This window comes from Haliotis cracherodii, unplaced genomic scaffold (assembly GCF_022045235.1).
Source record: "Haliotis cracherodii isolate W230 unplaced genomic scaffold, xgHalCrac1.p SCAF_1, whole genome shotgun sequence".
Lineage (NCBI taxonomy): Eukaryota > Metazoa > Mollusca > Gastropoda > Lepetellida > Haliotidae > Haliotis > Haliotis cracherodii.
In genome coordinates, this window is record NW_027266264.1 from 80,625,590 (window position 1) to 80,645,007 (window position 19,418).

A 19,418-nucleotide genomic window follows, 5' to 3' on the forward strand; every position below is an offset into this window, starting at 1 on the left:
ATAGATCTCGAACGTCCATTTAACAATGTCCTTTATATGCTAATGCTTAAGAAAACCCCAACCTGAAATAGCAGAATCTTGTGAGTTCATGAACTTCCTCTACAATGTCCGGGTTTCCCCGGGTATACATACGCTATCCTCTTCAGGCCTACAATCTCCGAGTACGCATACGCTACCCTCTACAGGCCTACAATCTCCTGGTTTCTCCGGGTACACATACGCTTCCCTCTACAGGCCTACAATCTCCTGGTTTCTCCGGGTACACATACGCTTCCCTCTACAGGCCTACAATCTCCGGGTTTCCCCGGGTACACATACGCTACCCTCTACAGGCCTACAATATCCGGGTTTCCCCGGGTACACATACGCTACCCTCTACAGGCCTACAATCTCCTGGTTTCTCCGGGTACACATACGCTTCCCTCTACAGGCCTACAATCTCCGGGTTTCCCCGGGTACACATACGCTACCCTCTACAGGCCTACAATCTCCTGGTTTCCCCGGGTACACATACGCTACCCTCTACAGGCCTACAATCTCCTGGTTTCTCCGGGTACACATACACTACCCTCTATAGGCCTACAATCTCCTGGTTTCTCCGGGTACACATACGCTTCCCTCTACAGGCCTACAATCTCCGGGTTTCCCCGGGTACACATACGCTACCCTCTACAGGCCTACAATCTCCTGGTTTCCCCGGGTACACATACCCTACCCTCTACAGGCCTACAATCTCCGGGTTTCCCCGGGTACACACACGCTTCCCTCTATAGGCCTACAATCTCCGGGTTTCCCCGGGTACACATACGCTTCCCTCTACAGGCCTAACAATCTCCGGTTTTCCCCGGGTACACACACGCTTCCCTCTACAGGCCTACAATCTCCGGGTTTCCCCGGGTACACATACGCTACCCTCTATAGGCCTACAATCTCCGGGTTTCCCCGGGTACACATACGCTACCCAACTACAGGCCTACAATCTCTGGCTACCTCTACACGCCGCATCAGCAATTTTCCAGCTATTCGCGGCAAGGATTCCCAGTGTACACGGTCCTAGGCCACCCTGTCCTACACCAAGCTTCATGCACAGCGTATTGCCTAGAGCCGTTTAAACGGTGATGTCTGGTGGACTCGCCCAGTAGGTTTTGACAATAACAACGCCATAAAACAACTGTATAGATTAATAAAAGAGGCAAAAACATGTCCACAATCATAAGAAATCTCTGCTAAAAGTCTATTTCACGATTCTGACTATATCATATATGTTTGGGAATAGCTATGAAATAGTGATGATACCAGGTGTTCGGTTAAGGTAAGCGTATCCTGCCCACCCAGGGCACCCGTACCACATCCTGCCCACCCAGGGTACCCGTCCCACATCCTGCCCACCCAGGGTACCCGTCCCACATCATGCCCACCGAGGGCACCCGTCCCACATCCTGCCCACCCAGGGTACCCGTCCCACATCCTGCCTACCCAGGGCACCCGTCCCACATCATGCCCATCCGGGGTACCCGTCCCACATCCTGCCTACCCAGGGCACCCGTCCCACATCATGCCCACCCGGGGTACCCGTCCCTCACCCTGCCCACCCAGGGCACCTGTCCCACATCCTGCCCACCCAGGGTACCCGTCCCACATCCTGCCTACCCAGGGCACCCGTCCCTCACCCTGCCCACCCAGGGCACCCGTCCCACATCCTGCCCACCCAGGGTACCCGTCCCACATCCTGCCCACCCAGGGCACCCGTCCCACATGCAATGACAAGTCAGTTTTTTAAAAAAAACACGGCAATACACGGTATATGTCAAAATAGGGAATTGTATCGGACATCACACGGCAATGTGTACAAGTTGACCCAAATTAGTAAGCCATATTTCATCATTTATTAACATGAGATCGCCTGGAAGCCAAGCTAAAATAATAGTTTCAGACGAGAGTGTTTGTATTTAATTTCTGTTTGTCAACCGAAACATGATACGGAACTTGACCGACTGATGTTGAACACGTGGAATAGTTTCTCCAATGTAAACGACCATTAAACATCTATGTGGAATTTCCACGTGAATGTCAAACAGCCCATTCCATCCCCTCATTTTAACACAGGGTTACAAAACACTTCTACTTATGCAAACCATCCTTTGTTTAGAGTCGATGGGGGCATGGATTGGCAGTTTACCTACTGGTAGCACCAAGGTGTTAACCTGACTTAGATATGTACTGGAGACAAACACACATGACATGGCCACGCTTAAACAAGTGAACGAATTACTCTTCTTTTCTATCCCTTTGTAATATGTTATCATCTGGACCATATACTCATCAGCTACTGTATTCACGTCGACGTCAACGACAGCAAATAGAACCATCAGTCGCCTCGCGCCATGTCGGGATCTCGTGGTTAAGACCTCAAAGTGTTAAAAACGCTTGATGTCAATCGTACGTGTGATTGGCCCTTGAAGGGGTACTACGCCTTAGAACCTTGTTAATTAACCATTTACATAAGGGGTGTTGACGCTTGATGGGGTGGTTAAATACCCCCACTCTGGACTCACTGATCCAGTGACGCTTGGACCTGCATTCAGATTCTCTCGGATACCTCTTGGCTGTCTACTGGCGTATCGAAAATGTTCTCCACCATCAACATCGGTGCCATTCTCGTGTGTGTTTTCGCAACCTGTGCACATGGAAAGAACAAGTGTAAGTGTCATTGATTCTTCTTCATTTAATCTCATGCTTTTGTCATTGCTTTCCCATAACCTTACTTGTCATGGTAATTTCTTACTCCGGCATCGTAACCCTGAGTTTCTGGTGTGGACGAATGGGGTTTTTTCATAACACTGAAGTCTGGCGACCATCTTGCCCACAATATAGTTGTTGATAATATGAACGACACTGAACGAGCTCATACAGCTTACGAAACGACCTGTGAAGATCCGGGGTAGAATAGGTCTTCAGCAACCAATGCTTACCGTAAAAGAGGCGAATAACGGGATCGGGTGGTCAAGCTCGCTGACTTGGTTGATGCATGTCATCGTATACCTTTTACGTTGATCGATGCTCATAATATCAATCACTGGATTGTCTGGTCCAGGCTCGATTATTTACAGACCGCCTGCATATATCTGGAATATTGCTGATGCGGCCTTAAACAACAAACAAACAACAACAAACTTTACGAAACATACCGAATGCAAGGACCTTAATAATACATTGTATTTTAAATTCAGATATTCATTTTATTAAAGGCCACAGGCCAAAACATGGCGTGTGTACCATACAATGAAGGATACGTTTTACAAATAAATTCAGCTGTTACAGAACAGTTCTGCTCTTGAAGGCTCTTGGAATATAACATGACGGAATTTAAATCTTGATAATTTGTGAAGCCTTTGAATGGCATTTAGAAGTGATACGCCTAAGGAAGAGAATTTATAGTTTAATGTTTAAGAGAAGATACTTACTCCTTCATCGGATGAATAAATTCTCTGAAGAACACTCGTTTGTATGTACCTAAAAGAACAAGAAACTAATAAGACAACAAAGATGGAAACTTAACAAGGGAAGCCAACACTTAACAGTGGTAAATTTGTGGTTGCCAAAATGGCGGGTAAATGGTTGACCTGAACATCGAATTATATATACTATATTTGGCATATACTGCTTTCGAATGTCTTTTAAGTATGGACATGGAATTTTCCAGACCTACGATATTGTTTAAGTGACAATGTGGGCATAATATGCATCAGCAACCTCATAGCTTGAAGATGAGTATAATATTTAAAAAATCACGAAAATTTGCGTCTTTATTTATTTCATATTTTGGCTCAAACATTGTGAGTTGACAAAACGAGGTTTATCAGATAATGTCTGTGTCTGTCCGTTAAAATGAAGGGTTCCAAGGTCGAAGCTCTGTTGGCATCATGGAAAGGAATCTCATCGGGGGATTTTTAAGGAATGTACCACACTATAAACTGCCGGGTGAAAAGAGAAGTATACACCCATGTTTGATGGTAGCTAAAATGAAACAAACAAGAAATGGTTATTCGATGGTGATGTATTTGATACGGGTATTATAGTTGTGTTTTTAATCTTAAGTTTGCAGTGTTTCGGCGATTGTTTTCAGACGTTTTCATAAAGTTTGTAACTCGTTGGTGAATTCCAATTTTAAGTGGATATTCCTTTTGCCCGGCAATTTAGTCGACCTTATCAATGATAAAATATGCCAACAGATCTAGGATGTGGTTTTCCTCTAGGTCTATACACAGACATGATACTGTTGAAGTCCACGCACCTTGGACCGAGGGTAGCACGGTATTACACGAGGTCACGCCCCATGAAATGACTTTTAGAGTATGAAGTTACAGTATTTAACACCAATCAGTGATAATCTATAGCTGTTTATGGAAATCGGATTTTCAGGGGGAAGAGAAGATTAACGATGGGGATGTTTTAAAGATTTGTCAATAACTTTTGATATGGACTTTGTCAATAACATTAAAAACCGTATAAGCTCGAAACACATCTGTACAATTCACCATGCTTGGCTCTGGGGTACAAACGGTCAGTAACGAAAAACAACTTCTGTGAAAGACATACATGACAGGCTATCCATGATGATTAAACATAAGGCTTTGGGTGCGAGCGTAGAGACTATAAGGGATGGGGTGTCAAGAATAAAATGACAACGAGGTCGGCAAAATTTATCAGAACAATAGTGGTTGGGTGTGTGTGTGGTGTTGTTGGGTGGGGGTTGGGTTTAGGGTGGCGTTTAAGGGAGAGAATTTATAGATGTCATTTTTTTTATTATGAGGAACACAAAGTTTCAGAGTATATGATTACTCCTACATCAGGTGAATGACTGTGAGAATGTAATTATGTGCATCACTGTCATTCAATTATGTTGTTTAACGCCGCACTCCGATCCTGTTAGTCGCCTCTTACGACAAGCATGGGTTGCTGAAGACCTATTCTAACCCCGACCTTCACGGGTCCGTAACCAATCAGAGGTGTGTAGGTATGTAGATACAGACGCTTCCAACAGTCATTCTTCCGGACTGAGTTGGTTTCGGACTAACTAGTCATGCCGAAGACCCGGGTTCGATTCCCGACATGGGTACAATATGTGAAGCCCATTTCTGGTGTCCCTCGCCGTGATCTTCCTGGAATATTGCTAGAAGCGGTGTAAAACCATACTCACTCACTCGGACTAACTAGGATCACCAGGACGTGACTGAATCGAATATCATATATTGTTCTATATCTCGAGTTTGAGTCATTATTATTATTTACAGATTAAAATAAAAAATGCAGCAAAGAGGGTTTGGGTGATCCTGCTATAGTCCGGCTTGTTAGGCTCATCATCAGCTCAGGGCCCTTCCCCCTCTACACGCAGCCCCGACAGCGAATGGGACTTCTCCCAGGAAGCGCTGCCTAGTCGAACCCACCCAGAACTTTTCGGTGAATGTGAAGACTCTCCAACACTTACCCAGATTGTCAGAAGGGCTGTATTCCTGGTAGCAAACCCGGGTACTCTCCCAATGTCAGTCAACAGATTGGGAGGTACCAAACCTAAGGCACCGAGAACAATGGGGAGTCGGACAACTTGGTACTTGGGATGCAAGCGCGACATTTCGAATTTCATATTTGCCATGTTCTTCCTGAATCTTGTCAATCACATTTGTGTCAAAAGGGACAAAAAATTCAATGATATAAATTATTTCATTGGATTTATCAACAAGGACAAGATCAGGTTTGTTGGACTGGATACGTCTGAGGCTGTAAACGGGCCTATCCAAAAGAATTTAGTATTTATCATTTTCCATGACGCCCTCTACATATTCAATATATTATTATTATTATTATTATTATTATTATTATTATTATTATTATTATTATTATCATTCCTCTCTGCCATTTTAGACACAAGTCTGTGCTCCGGCAACACAGAGGAGATGAAACTCGTCGTCGTCCCCAACGAGGGGTGCATACTATTCGTGACGTGTAGAAAGGAGGAAGTCCACGGCCCTCTCCAGTGTCCCCCCAAGACGCTGTTCAGCGCGGAGCTCATGTACTGCGACGACGCCAACAATGTGACATGTGCCGATGTGTCAGACAGACTTCTGGACACGCCGAGTGAGTCCGTCGTACCATTCAACCATTGTCCGTACACCACCATTGTCCTAAATGAACCATTGTCCGTACACCGCCATTGTCCTAACTGAACCATTTATCCGTTAACACTACTTTTGTCCTAACTGAACCATTTTCTGTACACTACCATTGTCCTAACTGAACCATTGTCTGTACACTACAATTGTCCTAACTGAACCATTTTCTGTACACTACCATTGTCCTAACTGAACCATTTTCTGTACACTACCATTGACCTAACTGAATTTTTTTCTGTACACTACCATTGTCCTAACTGAACCATTGCCTGTACACTACCATTGACCAAACTGAACCATTGTATGTACACTACCATTGTCCTAACTGAACCATTGCCTGTACACTACCATTGACCTAAATGAACCAATGTCTGTACACCACCATTGACCTAACTGAACCATTGTCTGTACACCACCATTGACCTAACTGAACCATTGCCTCTACACCACCATTGTCCTAACTGAACCAGTTTCTGTACACTACCATTGTCCTAACTGAACCATTGCCTGTACACCACCATTGACCAAACTGAACCATTGCCTGTACGCTACCATTGTTCTAACTGAACCATTGTCTGTACACCACCATTGACCTAACTGAACCATTGTCTGTACACCACCATTGACCTAACTGAACCATTGTCTGTACACCACCATTGACCTAACTGAACCATTGTACTCTACACCACCATTGTCCTAACTGAACCAGTTTCTGTACACCACCATTGACCTAACTGAACCATTGTCTGGACACCACCATTGACCTAACTGAACCATTGTCTGTACACTACCATTGACCTAACTGAACCAGTTTCTGTACACCAACATTGACCTAACTGAACCAGTTTCTGTACACTACCATTGACCTAGCTGAACCATTGTCTGTACACTACCATTGACCTAACTGAACCATTGTCTGCACACTACCATTGACCTAACTGAACCATTGTCTGTACACTACCATTGACCTAACTGAACCATTGTCTGTACACTACCATTGACCTAACTGAACCAGTTTCTGTACACTACCATTGACCTAACTGAACCAGTTTCTGTACACCACCATTGACTTAACTGAACCATTGTCTGTACACCACCATTGACCTAACTGAACCATTGTCAATACACTACCATTGACCTAACTGAACGAGTTTCTGTACACTACCATTGACCTAACTGAACGAGTTTCTGTATACTACCATTGACCTTACTGAACCAGCTTCTGTACACTACCATTGACCTAACTGAACCAGTTTCTGTACACTACCATTGACCTAACTGAACCATTGTCTGTACACTACCATTGTCCTAACTGAACCATTGTCTGTACACTACCATTGACCAAACTGAACCATTGTATGCACACTACAATTGTCCTAACTGAACCAGTGTCTGTACACCACCATTGTCCGTACACCACCATTGTCTGTACACTACCATTGTCCTAACTGAACCATTGTATGTACACCACCATTGACCTAACTGAACCAGTTTCTGTACACTACCATTGTCCTAACTGAACCATTGTCTGTACACCACCATTGACCTAACTGAACCATTGTCTGTACACTACCATTGACCTAACTGAACCATTGTCTGCACACTACCATTGTCCTAACTGAACCATTGTCTGTACACCACCATTGACCTAACTGAACCAGTTTCTGTACACCACCACTCTCCTAACTGATCCATTGTCCGTACACCACCATTGTCCTAACTGAACCATTGTCCGTACACCACCATTGTCCGTACACCACCATTGTCTGTAAACTACCATTGTCCTTACTGAAGAATTGTCTGTACACCATCATTGACCTAACTGAACCAGTGTCCGTACACCACTATTGTCCTAACTGAACCATTGTCTGTACACTACCATTGTCTGTACACCACCATTGTCTGTACACCACCATTGACCTAACTGAACCAGTGTCTGTACACTACCATTGTCCGTACACCACCATTGTCTGTACACTACCATTGTCCTAACTGAACCATTGTCCGTACACCACCATTGACCTAACTGAACTATTGTCCGTACACCACCATTGTCCGTACACCACCATTGTCTGTACACTACAATTGTCCTAACTGAACCATTGTCTGTACACCATCATTGACCTAACTGAACCAGTGTATGTACACCACCATTGTCCTAACTGAACCATTGTCTGTACACCACCATTGTCCTAACTGAACCATTGTCTGTACACCACCATTGTCCTAACTGAACCATTGTCCGTACACCACCATTGTCTGTAAACTACCATTGTCCTAACTGAACCATTGTCGTACACCAACATTGACCTAACTGAACCATTGTCCGTACACTACCATTGTCCTAACTGAACCATTGTCTGTACACCACCATTGTCCTAACTGAACCATTGTCTGTACACCACCATTGTCCTAACTGAATCATTGTCCGTACACCACCATTGTCTGTACACCACCATTGTCTGTACACTACCATTGTCCTAACTGAACCATTGTCCGTACACCACCATTGACCTAACTGAACCATTGTCTGTACACAACCATTGACCTAACTGAACCATTGTCCCAACTCTACAATTGTCCTAACTCAACAATTGTCCTAACTGAATCGCTGTGCACACTCTACTGTTGTCTGAAATCAGCTATGCCCTCGACCTTTAGTGTCATAACTTAACCATTGCCCTTCTTTTACCATTGTCCTTTTTTCAACCATTGTCCTCACACTACCTTTGACCTAACTACCTAACTCAAGCTCAACCATAGCCCTTACACTACTATTATCCTATCCCTACCATTACCCTACATGGGTCGTACATGGGTCGTACAAGTACTGGCAGATCCTTGTAAAGTTAAGCGAAGAGAGCTTTGCATAGCGATTTGCTGTAGATAACTAAATCATTGGTGCTCCGACCCATTACTATAACTATTGTCTAAGCATATTACAGTTTCATGTTGCTATATACCTATAACATTTTAAATGTGTGAACTTTTTACATGTTATAACCCATGCTTGTAGATCCGGGTTAGAATAGGTCTTCAGCCACCCATGCTTGCCGTAAGAGGTGACTAGTATGCTTGTCGTAAGAGGCGACTAACGGGATCGGATGGTCAGGCTTGCTGACTTGGTTGATGCATGTCATCGTATTCCAATTGCGTGGAACGATGCTCATTGAATCGATCACTAGGTTGTCTGGTTCAGACTCGATTTTTTTTACAGACAGTCGCCATGTAGCTGGAATATAGCTGAGTGCGGCGTTAAACAACACATAAAACATATTATGTATGAGATAAGCACACTGTGACTGACTGAACTGTTAACACATTATTATTCTCAGAGTGCCAAATGAAAGCTGTTGCGGGCAGCTGCAACAACTTCACGCAATGTGCCCACGGCAAGGTCTTGAACATGAACTGCGGCGAGGGCTTGATGTTCTCCAACTCCAAGCTGGTGTGCGACAACCCATGGGATCTGATCCCGGAGGAGAAAGAATACTGTAATGTCGACGTCTAGAGACCGCCGTGCCATTGGCGGTGCTACACTATACAAATGTCAAACGTTGGAGCAAAATGATACAAGCTGATTGGCAAAGACTCGTTCTTGATAAACAAAAATTGTGATTTCATTTGTCATACTGAATCACTACTTCCCAAGATTCCCATTTGTATCCAGAAACTACAAAGTGCCACTGAGAACCTGAATAAACTATGAGAAACGACTTTGTTTTCATGAGATTCTTTTACAATTTGCTTCAAGTATTTTGTCTCCACAACTGTAGGGGGAGGTTCGAAGTAACCATCAACTTTATTTAATGAAATGAAATTTTCATTATCCGGAGGGGAACTACCCCAAACAAACTAATGTTGTTTTGCATAGAAAACGTGCACACAAAAACTATGGCTGGAATACAATATTACTTGTATTGTATACTCGCCACCACATCGTCCCAGTTAATATACTGCCGGGCAAAAGAAAGTGTACACCCATGTTTGATGGTTGCTAAATGGGAAGAAATTATTCGATGGTGATGTTTTGATATGTGTCATTGGTGTGTTTTGGCAGTGATTCAGCGTCCGTGTTAAGCAAAGCAACGTTTCGATAACGGTTTAATTTAGATAATTGTTTGGTCAATTTCATGTGCATAGTTTCTTTTGCCCGGCAGTGTATATCAATGCACATCGTTAACAAGCAAAATGAAAGGGTCACAAAAACTTTAATTTGAAACCCATGTGGGCGCAAACATTATTACCCCGGTCATATGTTCAGTGTGCACTCGATTTTCATTCTCAGCTCCCTGGGGAGTATACAACCCAAGGTGCTAGTGTTATTTCTCGTGAATTGAAAATGCCTTGTTGTAGTTGATACCCAGTGTATGGTGGGTGGTAGTAATCTCCCAAACCCTCTGCCTTCCTTGCGACTAAGCTTTAAAGTGGTGAGTGGGTGAGTGAATGAGTGTGCACACCAACAGTTTGCGGCGTACATTGTACCCGGGAATCGAACAGGATCACCTATGTGACGAAATAATGAGTTTTAACCACTGGACTAACTCAACGCTTCCTTAAGATAAACATGAAGGTGGGCAGCTCTGGTTATTGGCTCATCTCAGGTAGATTATACTTGATATGATATCACTATTGCTGGATCCGAGACACCCTATTTAAACCCTGTTGGGGACCTCTGTTGACAGACAAGGACAACCCATTGCGCATCTAATATATAGGGACGGTAGGGCAGCGTGGTGGTTAAGGCGTTCGCTCGCCACGCCGGAGGAACAGGTTCTAATTCCCAAATGGGTACAATGCGTGGAGTTCATTTCTGGTGTCCCTGCATTATAATGCTGGAATATTGTTAAAGCGGTATAAAACAATACTACTCACTCTCTAATGTAAAGAGGCAGGAAAACCTTAGCGACAAATAAGTATAAGCTTCAGTCAGACATTTACACCATCAGGAGCAACATTGAGGTAAAGATTTTCATCTTCCACTCTGAACCTAGTGGACTCATCCCTGTGAGGCTTCTCCAATGCACACAGAACTGATTGACTGATATAGAAGATTTAACGTGCGCTTTCCGACTACAGCGTATTTCGCACACGGACACACAGAACTACCGTGTGCAGCATTTATATTCTTCCGTCAGCCAATCACAGTTCGGCTTTGGGCAGGCCAATGAGAACAAGTCTAACATTTGTGCTTAACAACAGGCTGCTTCCACACGTTGATTTCCGTTTTTCCAGACAGAGATATGGTTTCGGCACAATGAAAGGGAGATTACTCTGAAGCAAGGACTTTCTTCAATGAGATTTAACATCCCGATTCTATGTAGCTTTATCACTAAAGACAAGCGGAACGCAGCGTAACCTGAGACATGTATTTGAAGAAATTAGGTCTAGCCGTAGAATTCTTCACCTAAAATTCAGTTTTGATTTTGGTTGAATACTCAGTTGATATTCATAACTATTTCCACAACTTATTAAACCTATAATACCCAGAAACAACGACTCGTGTCAAATAATGTCATGTGGAATAGGGATTGTCCCGTAGCCATCGATTTTTCGCAAGGGTCACGATGCACTTATCTTTGTACCAACACCAAGTTGAAATACAGGTATATTATTCCGATAATACTTATGAATTGAATGTACTTTGAAAAAAATGATTTTATAAATAGGGCTACCACGTGCCACCATGATGTAACACCACCACGCCAAATCCAGGTGCACGTGATGACGCTTCGTTGGGTCGAAAGTATGAGCTGTTCTCTGAAGATGCATAATCAGTGGACTGTGTTTGAGACAGCCACAACCCTAATCCGTGTCCAAACCTATCCGTACTGCGAAGAGTTATCGGCGCATTTGGCGTACCAGCGAGGGTTTGTGACGCTGCTTTAGAGACGTTGAACCTAATCTCCTCAAATCCACACCAAAAGTTCTTAATCAGCATGTGGTCAACATGTTTGTGGATGCTATGGGAAGTTCTCGGTACTCCTTCGTCAGCACTGACCGATCGACCGGAAGCGGTCTGTTGTCTTAGCCAATCGCAAATTTAACTAAAAATCCCCTTGGCACATCTCAACCTCTGTATCGTGCCGAGGGCCCCGGGACGTGTGCAGGGAGGCACCAGCATGTGAGCTCGGCACACAACGAATCCTGATTAAACACAGACTATCATAAATAAAATGAACCACGTGTCCCTCAACCTCAACAGACAGGGGGGGTATTTGACAAGAGCTTGTGGAGGGGCAACGAACTGAGACAAAACACGTTCGACGTTCAAGCATAAAATCGGCTGGCATCCACCAATCTTCAAGCTGTTCCCTGACAACGAGCAAGATGGTAGGAAGTAGACTCTTCGGGCTCATTGTGGCCTTCGTAGCTTGCGCCTTGGCAGCCGACTACTTCGCTGATGAGAGAGCATGTCTCAACATCCAGCCTGGCTTGTGGGTGAGGGACGAAAACGACTGCATGGTCGCCCACCAGTGCGGCTTCGACGCCGAAATTGTTCAGTCTGTAAGATGCAACGCCAGCCAAGTGTGGTCGAAACTGGCATCAGCCTGTGTCTGGGAGTGGGACCCCGACAGGGATGACTGTAACGGCTCACCACAAGTGCCCATCGCCAGTAAGTACACGACGACGTCGACGGTGGTCGCTATTGTCTTTTATACTAATTTAAACCTGAAACGTCGCTTAAATTCACTTGTGAACACATGTGCTAATAGAAGTTCGGAATGTATAAAACTCTAAGCTGTGAGACCAGATTAAAAGTATGATGTATTGCTACTTAACGAAACTAAGAAATCAGACTCAAGGAACCGTCTGGTTTTAATTACGCAATTAAGGTTCTTGAAAGTTTAATGCCACCGTTGTAGGTGATGTTTACCCGGACGTTACTGAGTCTAGCTGTAGTAATCGCTGCATCTAAAGTTACGTGCCATTATCTACTAAAGGGTCTTTGAAAAATTAATGATTTCTTGACTCGGAGGTGTTTCGATCATTTTCATATAATATTGAGCTAACTTTCTTCTGTGACACCCGTACTGATTTCCCAATTCGTGTTGAACTAGAACCCATTTCCTCAAACGTATCGGTGCGGAAGCGTGCGTATCTGAACAAGAATGCTCAGTAGAAGTTTATTCAGAAGATATATAGGCGAAGGACATAGGTTACACATTAAGAAGTAGAGTGAAAATGTACACTAAATGAAGACTATAAACTGATAAACGTTTTGAGATGGTTGCATTTGATATTAGCATAAGCACATTAATTTTGGGGATTGTTGGCTATTCATAGCATTTTAAAGGAAAGTACAAGCGTCGCAATGCTTGATATTTATTACAAATGAGTATGAAGTGATATTCATCTTTATATAGCAGTTTACAGATATTACATCATCCCTCATGTCTTGCTTCTTCAATACACCAGCTCCTATTCCTAGTTTATAAAAACCCGATCTAAACTGGGCAAGAGCCCATCTATGTGTCTGATAGTTGTCTGTGTGGGAAAATGGTTCAACACCACCATAGGTTCAAACAACGAGTATCTATCTGTTCATGTGCCCTTTAATAATGCACAATGCCAATCTTGATGACACGAAACTTTAAGTCTACCTAAAAATTCAATTAAAAATAACGTTTCATTTCGACCCATCTGTTCTTGCCAAACAATCCAAACACAGACCTGCAATGTATGCTTCATCCTAGATCCCCAACTTTTACAACCGTTACTTTCCAATTGTACAATCGTATTATCATATTTCTTGACATAACGATCATTTGACATTTTTAATATTTTACACCAATATTTATTAGACATTTTGAAGGTATAAATATACAATGGATATCTTCCACATTCGCTTATCACAACCTGGACTGACACAGAGGACGTAATTCCTAAAAATCGTTCACAAGCTGCTCAATGTCCAACTTCTATTTCCTTAACAACATATAGTCCCCAAATGTCCTCAAAGTATAATACTATAGGGTGAACTTTGGTATAAAAAATAAAAAGTCAAGTCAAAAAGTAACGGTAAACAATGACAATGATATAACTACAGCAGGTAATACTTGTTTAGCCTGCAAACATACGGCTTCTGTTTGCTTGGTCCCTACTAATGGCCTTCTGAATAAAATACCTAGATTTTTATACCAGGAATAGCAGCATTTCCTGCTAATACTTGCTGCACTTTCTCTTCAGCTGCTTGGGTGGGTTCCACAAAGCTATCGTAACGTTAAGGTGATCATAACTCCAATACTTTAACATAGACTTGGCCCTAGTGATCAGTAGGATCGTTCGCACACACGCAATGTACGTCATGGTTGCCATGGAAATGTAATTATACATTATAATATAAGTCACAAATAGTCAAAGTCTGTGATATGAGTGTACGAGCTTTAGACTACAACTTACTGCCTCGCCACTACGCATATACACCGTTCTATATCTCCTAAATCGAGAGGTTCAAACATGTTGGGTGAGACGACTTTGTTGTCGCATAAGGTGTGCTTCCGAATTGACGACAAATGTGACCGTTTATGGGAAATAATGAAGTTATTTAGGTTTGTGATTGAGATCTTTCATCACTGTACGGGGGCGAGGGTGGCCCAGTCGTCTACGGCGCCGCGATTCGCTGTGCAGAGTTGCGTCCATTGGACATGCCAGAAACCTATGATTGTGGGTTCGAATCCCGGTTCGCCACGATTATGTTTCTAGGTTTGTCAGCACCATACCCGTGCTCGTGGGTTTCAGCGAAGTGGTAAACGTCTGAGACCTGCATCACTTGGGGCTTTCCTCCCACATTAAGCTGACACGCCGTCATATAACTGGAATACTGTTAAAAGCGGCGTTAAACCCAACTCACTCACTCATCACTATTCCAGGAATAGCGTGGTGGGTGGAGAAGTATCTGCAGTGGCCGTATTTCTGCGCTTCTCCCTATGAACGATTTTGATTTTGGCTTGTCTATACAGAGCTACGGGCTTGTCTATAGTGTGTTCCTAATACTATCAGATTGGGACTCTACCCGATCCAAGTCTGCATCGTACTTTATATGCTTTAAGATGCATGCGTCGTGATCTAACGACAAATGCAACATGATTCACTTCCAACTGCACTTGCCTTCAGACAAGAGTATTTATAGTTTAGTTCGTTCAGCACGATGTTAATTATCGAGGTGGTAACGAGACCGGTAAAGATGTTTGATATGGCCATTGCGCTTAGCAATGGTGGCCAAAATTCCGTACTCTCTCGATGATTCCAACCCGATATTTAAGTACGTAGAAAGTTGCATGTTCGAAAACGTAAGTACACATATATATGAAGCCAAGTGTTTTAGGAAGCGGGTCGTGTTGTAATTTTCGTGGGATTACGACGCATAGCAGGATTGTTAGTGTGGTGTGTTCCAAATCAAATCTATTAGGAAAACGCTATGGAACAGTCTATAGCAATAAGTCAAAATCAAACTAGTTTATAGGGGACAGCACAGAGATACGATTAACGCAGCTAGGTTTCGAACGGATAAGCCATTGGTCTACCGTCATCATTAAGATATTCAAAGCACTTTTGGTATCTCTGTATCAATAACGCAAACACTATAAGTATATATATCCAAGTAACACCTTGTATTTCAAACCAGGGCAAGCAAGTGTTGTGTCCAGTTCTAAGAAAGGCAAATTTCATTGGTACCTTCACATTTCCTGTAAAAATATATATATTATCAATCAAACTGCTAAACGGACATAGACATTTATTTCAATGTACTCCTTTTTACTTTACAGATGACCCCCGATGCAAGAAACAGACCGGAAACAACCCCGACCCCGAGGACTGCTCCAAGTTTGTGTCATGCGCAAACGGCACTTTGATCGCCATCCAGCGCTGCGGGGATGGAACGCTCTACTTGCCTAGGAACAACACGTGCGAGTTTGCCCACAACGTCGTCAATGAATGCGGACCAAGGAAAGTACCTGAGACCATTGTCATCAGTAAGTTTCTTGCATCATTCTATAATTGGCTTAATAGGAGAAGCAACGTGTATGTATGAAGACCTAAGCTTGTTGATTAATGCAGCAAAAGTGTAAATAGCAGACAAGTTGTCCATCATATTTAGTGCATATTATTACATTATAACAATGTCATCTTATTCGACCTCAAAGGGTATTAATACCTTTTGTACGCTGATGATGGCACTCTGTGGTACCTTGTACTAGCTGAAAAAGGCGCGTACACGACAGTTTTGTTTGACGTTAATCGGCAAGATTATGTATGAAATCAGGAAACGTTTAGGTCTGGGATATTTTGATATACAGTAAACTACGGTTAAAACGAACACGCTTATAACGAACTGACGGATATAACGAACTACTTTTTTGGTCCCGACTATTTGCTGTAGTTATGCTGTGTATATGCTTATAACCAACTACAGTTAAAACGAACTAAAATTTGTAGTCCCTTTGAGTTCGTTATAACCGTACTTTACTGTAGGTAATTCGTACAAACTGTACTGGGTCCCATTCTCAAAACGATCTTAGTACTAAGGTGATCGCAATTCCAACACTTCAACATAGGTTTAAGATCACCGTAGTGCTCAGATCGCTCTGTGGAAAGCGTTCCTTGTCAGCAAACTGATAAACTTGATATCTAAGAGAAATAACGATTTATTACTAATTACATGGAGGCAATGGCCACGTTTCACAAAGCAGACGTGACACTGGGGCCATCAAGTGGAGCATAGGTCTCACAGACCGCCACGATCCCGTGAAGATTCCGGGTTAGCATTGGTCTTCAGCAACCAATGCTTGTCGTAAAAGGCGACTATGCTTGTCGTAAGAGTGAGTGAGTGAGCTTGGTTTAACGCCACTTTTAACAGTATTCCAGTTATATAACGGCGTGTCAGACTAATGTGGGAGGAAAGCCCGAAGTGATGCAGGTCTCAGACGTTTACCACTTCGGTGAAAGCTTGTCGTGAGAGGCGACTAACGGGATCGGGTGGTCAGGCTCGCTGTCTTGGTTGACGAATGTCATCGTATCATAATTGGTTGATCGATGCACATGATGCCAATCACTGGATTGTCTGGTCCAGACTCGATTATTTACAGTCCGCTGTACAGTGCGGCGTTAAACAACAAACAAACAAACAAACTCACCGCCACCAAAGCTAGACTAAAGATATAATCAAGTCCTAATGTATGTAAAGTTCTTCATGGCACTGAACGGGATACTGGTTTCTAGGAGACAAACTTAACATCGTCAATATTATGGCAATGATATCATAAAAGGGGCTATCAAATACTAAACACGTGGTTTTTTTCAGGAGAGGAGGACCCCCTGTGTGCCCACGACGGACAGGTGCCCGACCCCGAGAGCTGCAGACACTTCATCCTGTGTCAGCATGGGCGTCGCACACAGAGAATCCAGTGCCCTCACGGCACTTCCTTCTCTCCATCAGGAAGGAAGTGCGAGTGGCATTCCTCTGTCGACTGTAACGGGAAGGGACCCTTCTAATTGCCATTAAGTGCATCTGTCTTCTGATTGGTTGGCGATCTTCGTGATCGGCAGCCATATTGTTTCTGTCTCATTTTTGAAAGTTCACCGCAAACCTCTTGATCACACATTTATCGAAGCCAAAAAATGCATTTATTAACGGGATCAATTTGGTGACCTAAAATATCGCTTGGTTTTAACAAACAGCCTACTACCTTTTTCGACAGGTTTAAACATACGTGAAATTGTCACTGTTGTTAATTGCTGCCTAATACCTGACGGACGTTTTCCATACAGTGTCATGTTTCATCCTGTCACGTGTTCTGTGTACGAAGCTGTGCGTGGCGGTGCCCGGAGTTTCCACGCACCATGAGTGCCATCTAGTCACCACTGTAACTGTTCCCATACCCTTGTGTACATGCGAAGTCTTTCGAATGTTTGATTGAGTGAATTGCATCTGTTTTTGCTCATTTTATGAATGAATAAATATTTGTAATTATTTTAATCTGTCTTTTGTTATTAATGAATGGGGACGGCGGGATGGCCTAGTGGTTAAGTGTTCGCTCATCACGCCGAAGACCCGGTTCTATTCCCCACATGAGTACAATGTGTGAAGCTCACTCTGGTGTTCCCCACCGTGATATTGCTAAAAGCGTCAAATACAATTCACTGTCCATTAGTTAATCGAAGAAGATTCGGTGAACATACGGTGGATCTCTTAGTGTTGCGTCTTAAACACTTACACATGACTACTTGCCAAATATTGTTGTACTTACACTTTGAAGCTCGGGTAGGACCGTGGTATGTGGCTTTCTTTGTTGTAACTTCCTATAGATGTACCAATAATTGGTTATCAAACTCAATGGTCGAATACCAGATTCGTCTCGAAAATTTACCCTTGTCATATTGGGGCTCGCGTCCATTCAATAAGTTGGCCAACAACCTGCGTCACGTTTGCTTTCCTGTGACGCTTACACACCTTGACGTGACTGAAATATTGTTCACATCGGTGGTATACACACTCACAATAATCAAACATGGGGGATTCCTGCAGACGTCAACTTAAACCTTTTTCTCTTTACACAAGCTTTTTGATTTTTCACCTGTATTTTCCATGTCTTTCTGTAAGCGCCACTGAGCAGTTGCGTGTAGCTAAAAGGCTAGAGACTATACAAGTGCGCTATTATTACTTAACACGACGACATGAACGTGAATTCCACTTCAGTGACTCCCATGACAAAACAGCTGTAATATTCATACTTAGACATGTTTCTCGGGGGTTAGAGGTGAGGTAAGGTGAGGTGAGGTGAAATGAGTTTAACGTCGCGTCCAAGATTATTGCACTTATATTATGAGTGGGTTAGTATGGTTTAGCGCCTCTTTTAGAGGTATTCTAGCAATATCCCGGCGCTTTTAACCACTAGGTTACCCGACCGCCCCTGCACTTATATAGCGACAGATATGTGTGTGTGGTGTGTGGCTGCTTGTTGGTTGGTTTGTTGTTTAACGCCGCACTCAGCAATATTCCATCTATATGACGGCGGTCAGTAAATAATCGAGGATGGACATCATGAGCATCGATCTACGCAATTGTGATACGATAACATGCAACAACCAAGTCAGCGAGCCTGAGCACCCGATCCCTGTAGTCGCCTCTTACGACAAGCACAGTCGCCTTTTTACGGCAAGCTTGGGTTGCTGGGCTGCTTGCACAAGTCGGGGCAAATGCTTATTTTATAGTGCTGTCCCACTGAGATACTACGCCGCAGTTTA

The 19,418-nt window shown here is 43.3% G+C and overlaps 2 protein-coding genes across 2 annotated transcripts; both read left to right on the forward strand.

Moving 5' to 3' along the window:
* The first annotated feature begins 2,574 nt into the window (after positions 1–2,574).
* LOC139469510 (chondroitin proteoglycan 2-like) lies at positions 2,575–9,883 on the forward strand. The gene is made up of 3 exons (XM_071251699.1): positions 2,575–2,700; positions 5,923–6,135; positions 9,506–9,883. Exons 1-3 carry the CDS (start codon positions 2,628–2,630, stop codon positions 9,679–9,681), a joined length of 462 nt encoding a protein of 153 aa, XP_071107800.1. The 5' UTR covers positions 2,575–2,627; the 3' UTR covers positions 9,682–9,883.
* A 2,617-nt stretch (positions 9,884–12,500) lies between these two features.
* LOC139469517 (uncharacterized) lies at positions 12,501–18,027 on the forward strand. The gene is made up of 3 exons (XM_071251712.1): positions 12,501–12,786; positions 15,941–16,147; positions 17,476–18,027. The coding sequence occupies exons 1-3, from the start codon at positions 12,501–12,503 to the stop codon at positions 17,664–17,666; spliced, it is 684 nt and encodes a 227-aa protein (XP_071107813.1). The 3' UTR covers positions 17,667–18,027.
* The last annotated feature ends 1,391 nt before the right edge of the window (positions 18,028–19,418 follow it).

What these genes read in the sequence shown, in the direction of transcription:
- LOC139469510 (XM_071251699.1), top strand. Translation starts at nt 2,628, where the DNA reads ATGTTCTCCACCATCAACATCGGTGCCATTCTCGTGTGTGTTTTCGCA. An exon ending in TGCACATGGAAAGAACAAGT is followed by an intron (nt 2,701 to 5,922) that starts GTAAGTGTCATT and finishes CTGCCATTTTAG; the next exon opens with ACACAAGTCTGTGCTCCGGC. An exon ending in CAGACTTCTGGACACGCCGA is followed by an intron (nt 6,136 to 9,505) that starts GTGAGTCCGTCG and finishes TATTATTCTCAG; the next exon opens with AGTGCCAAATGAAAGCTGTT.
- LOC139469517 (XM_071251712.1), top strand. Translation starts at nt 12,501, where the DNA reads ATGGTAGGAAGTAGACTCTTCGGGCTCATTGTGGCCTTCGTAGCTTGC. An exon ending in ACCACAAGTGCCCATCGCCA is followed by an intron (nt 12,787 to 15,940) that starts GTAAGTACACGA and finishes TTTACTTTACAG; the next exon opens with ATGACCCCCGATGCAAGAAA. An exon ending in ACCTGAGACCATTGTCATCA is followed by an intron (nt 16,148 to 17,475) that starts GTAAGTTTCTTG and finishes GGTTTTTTTCAG; the next exon opens with GAGAGGAGGACCCCCTGTGT.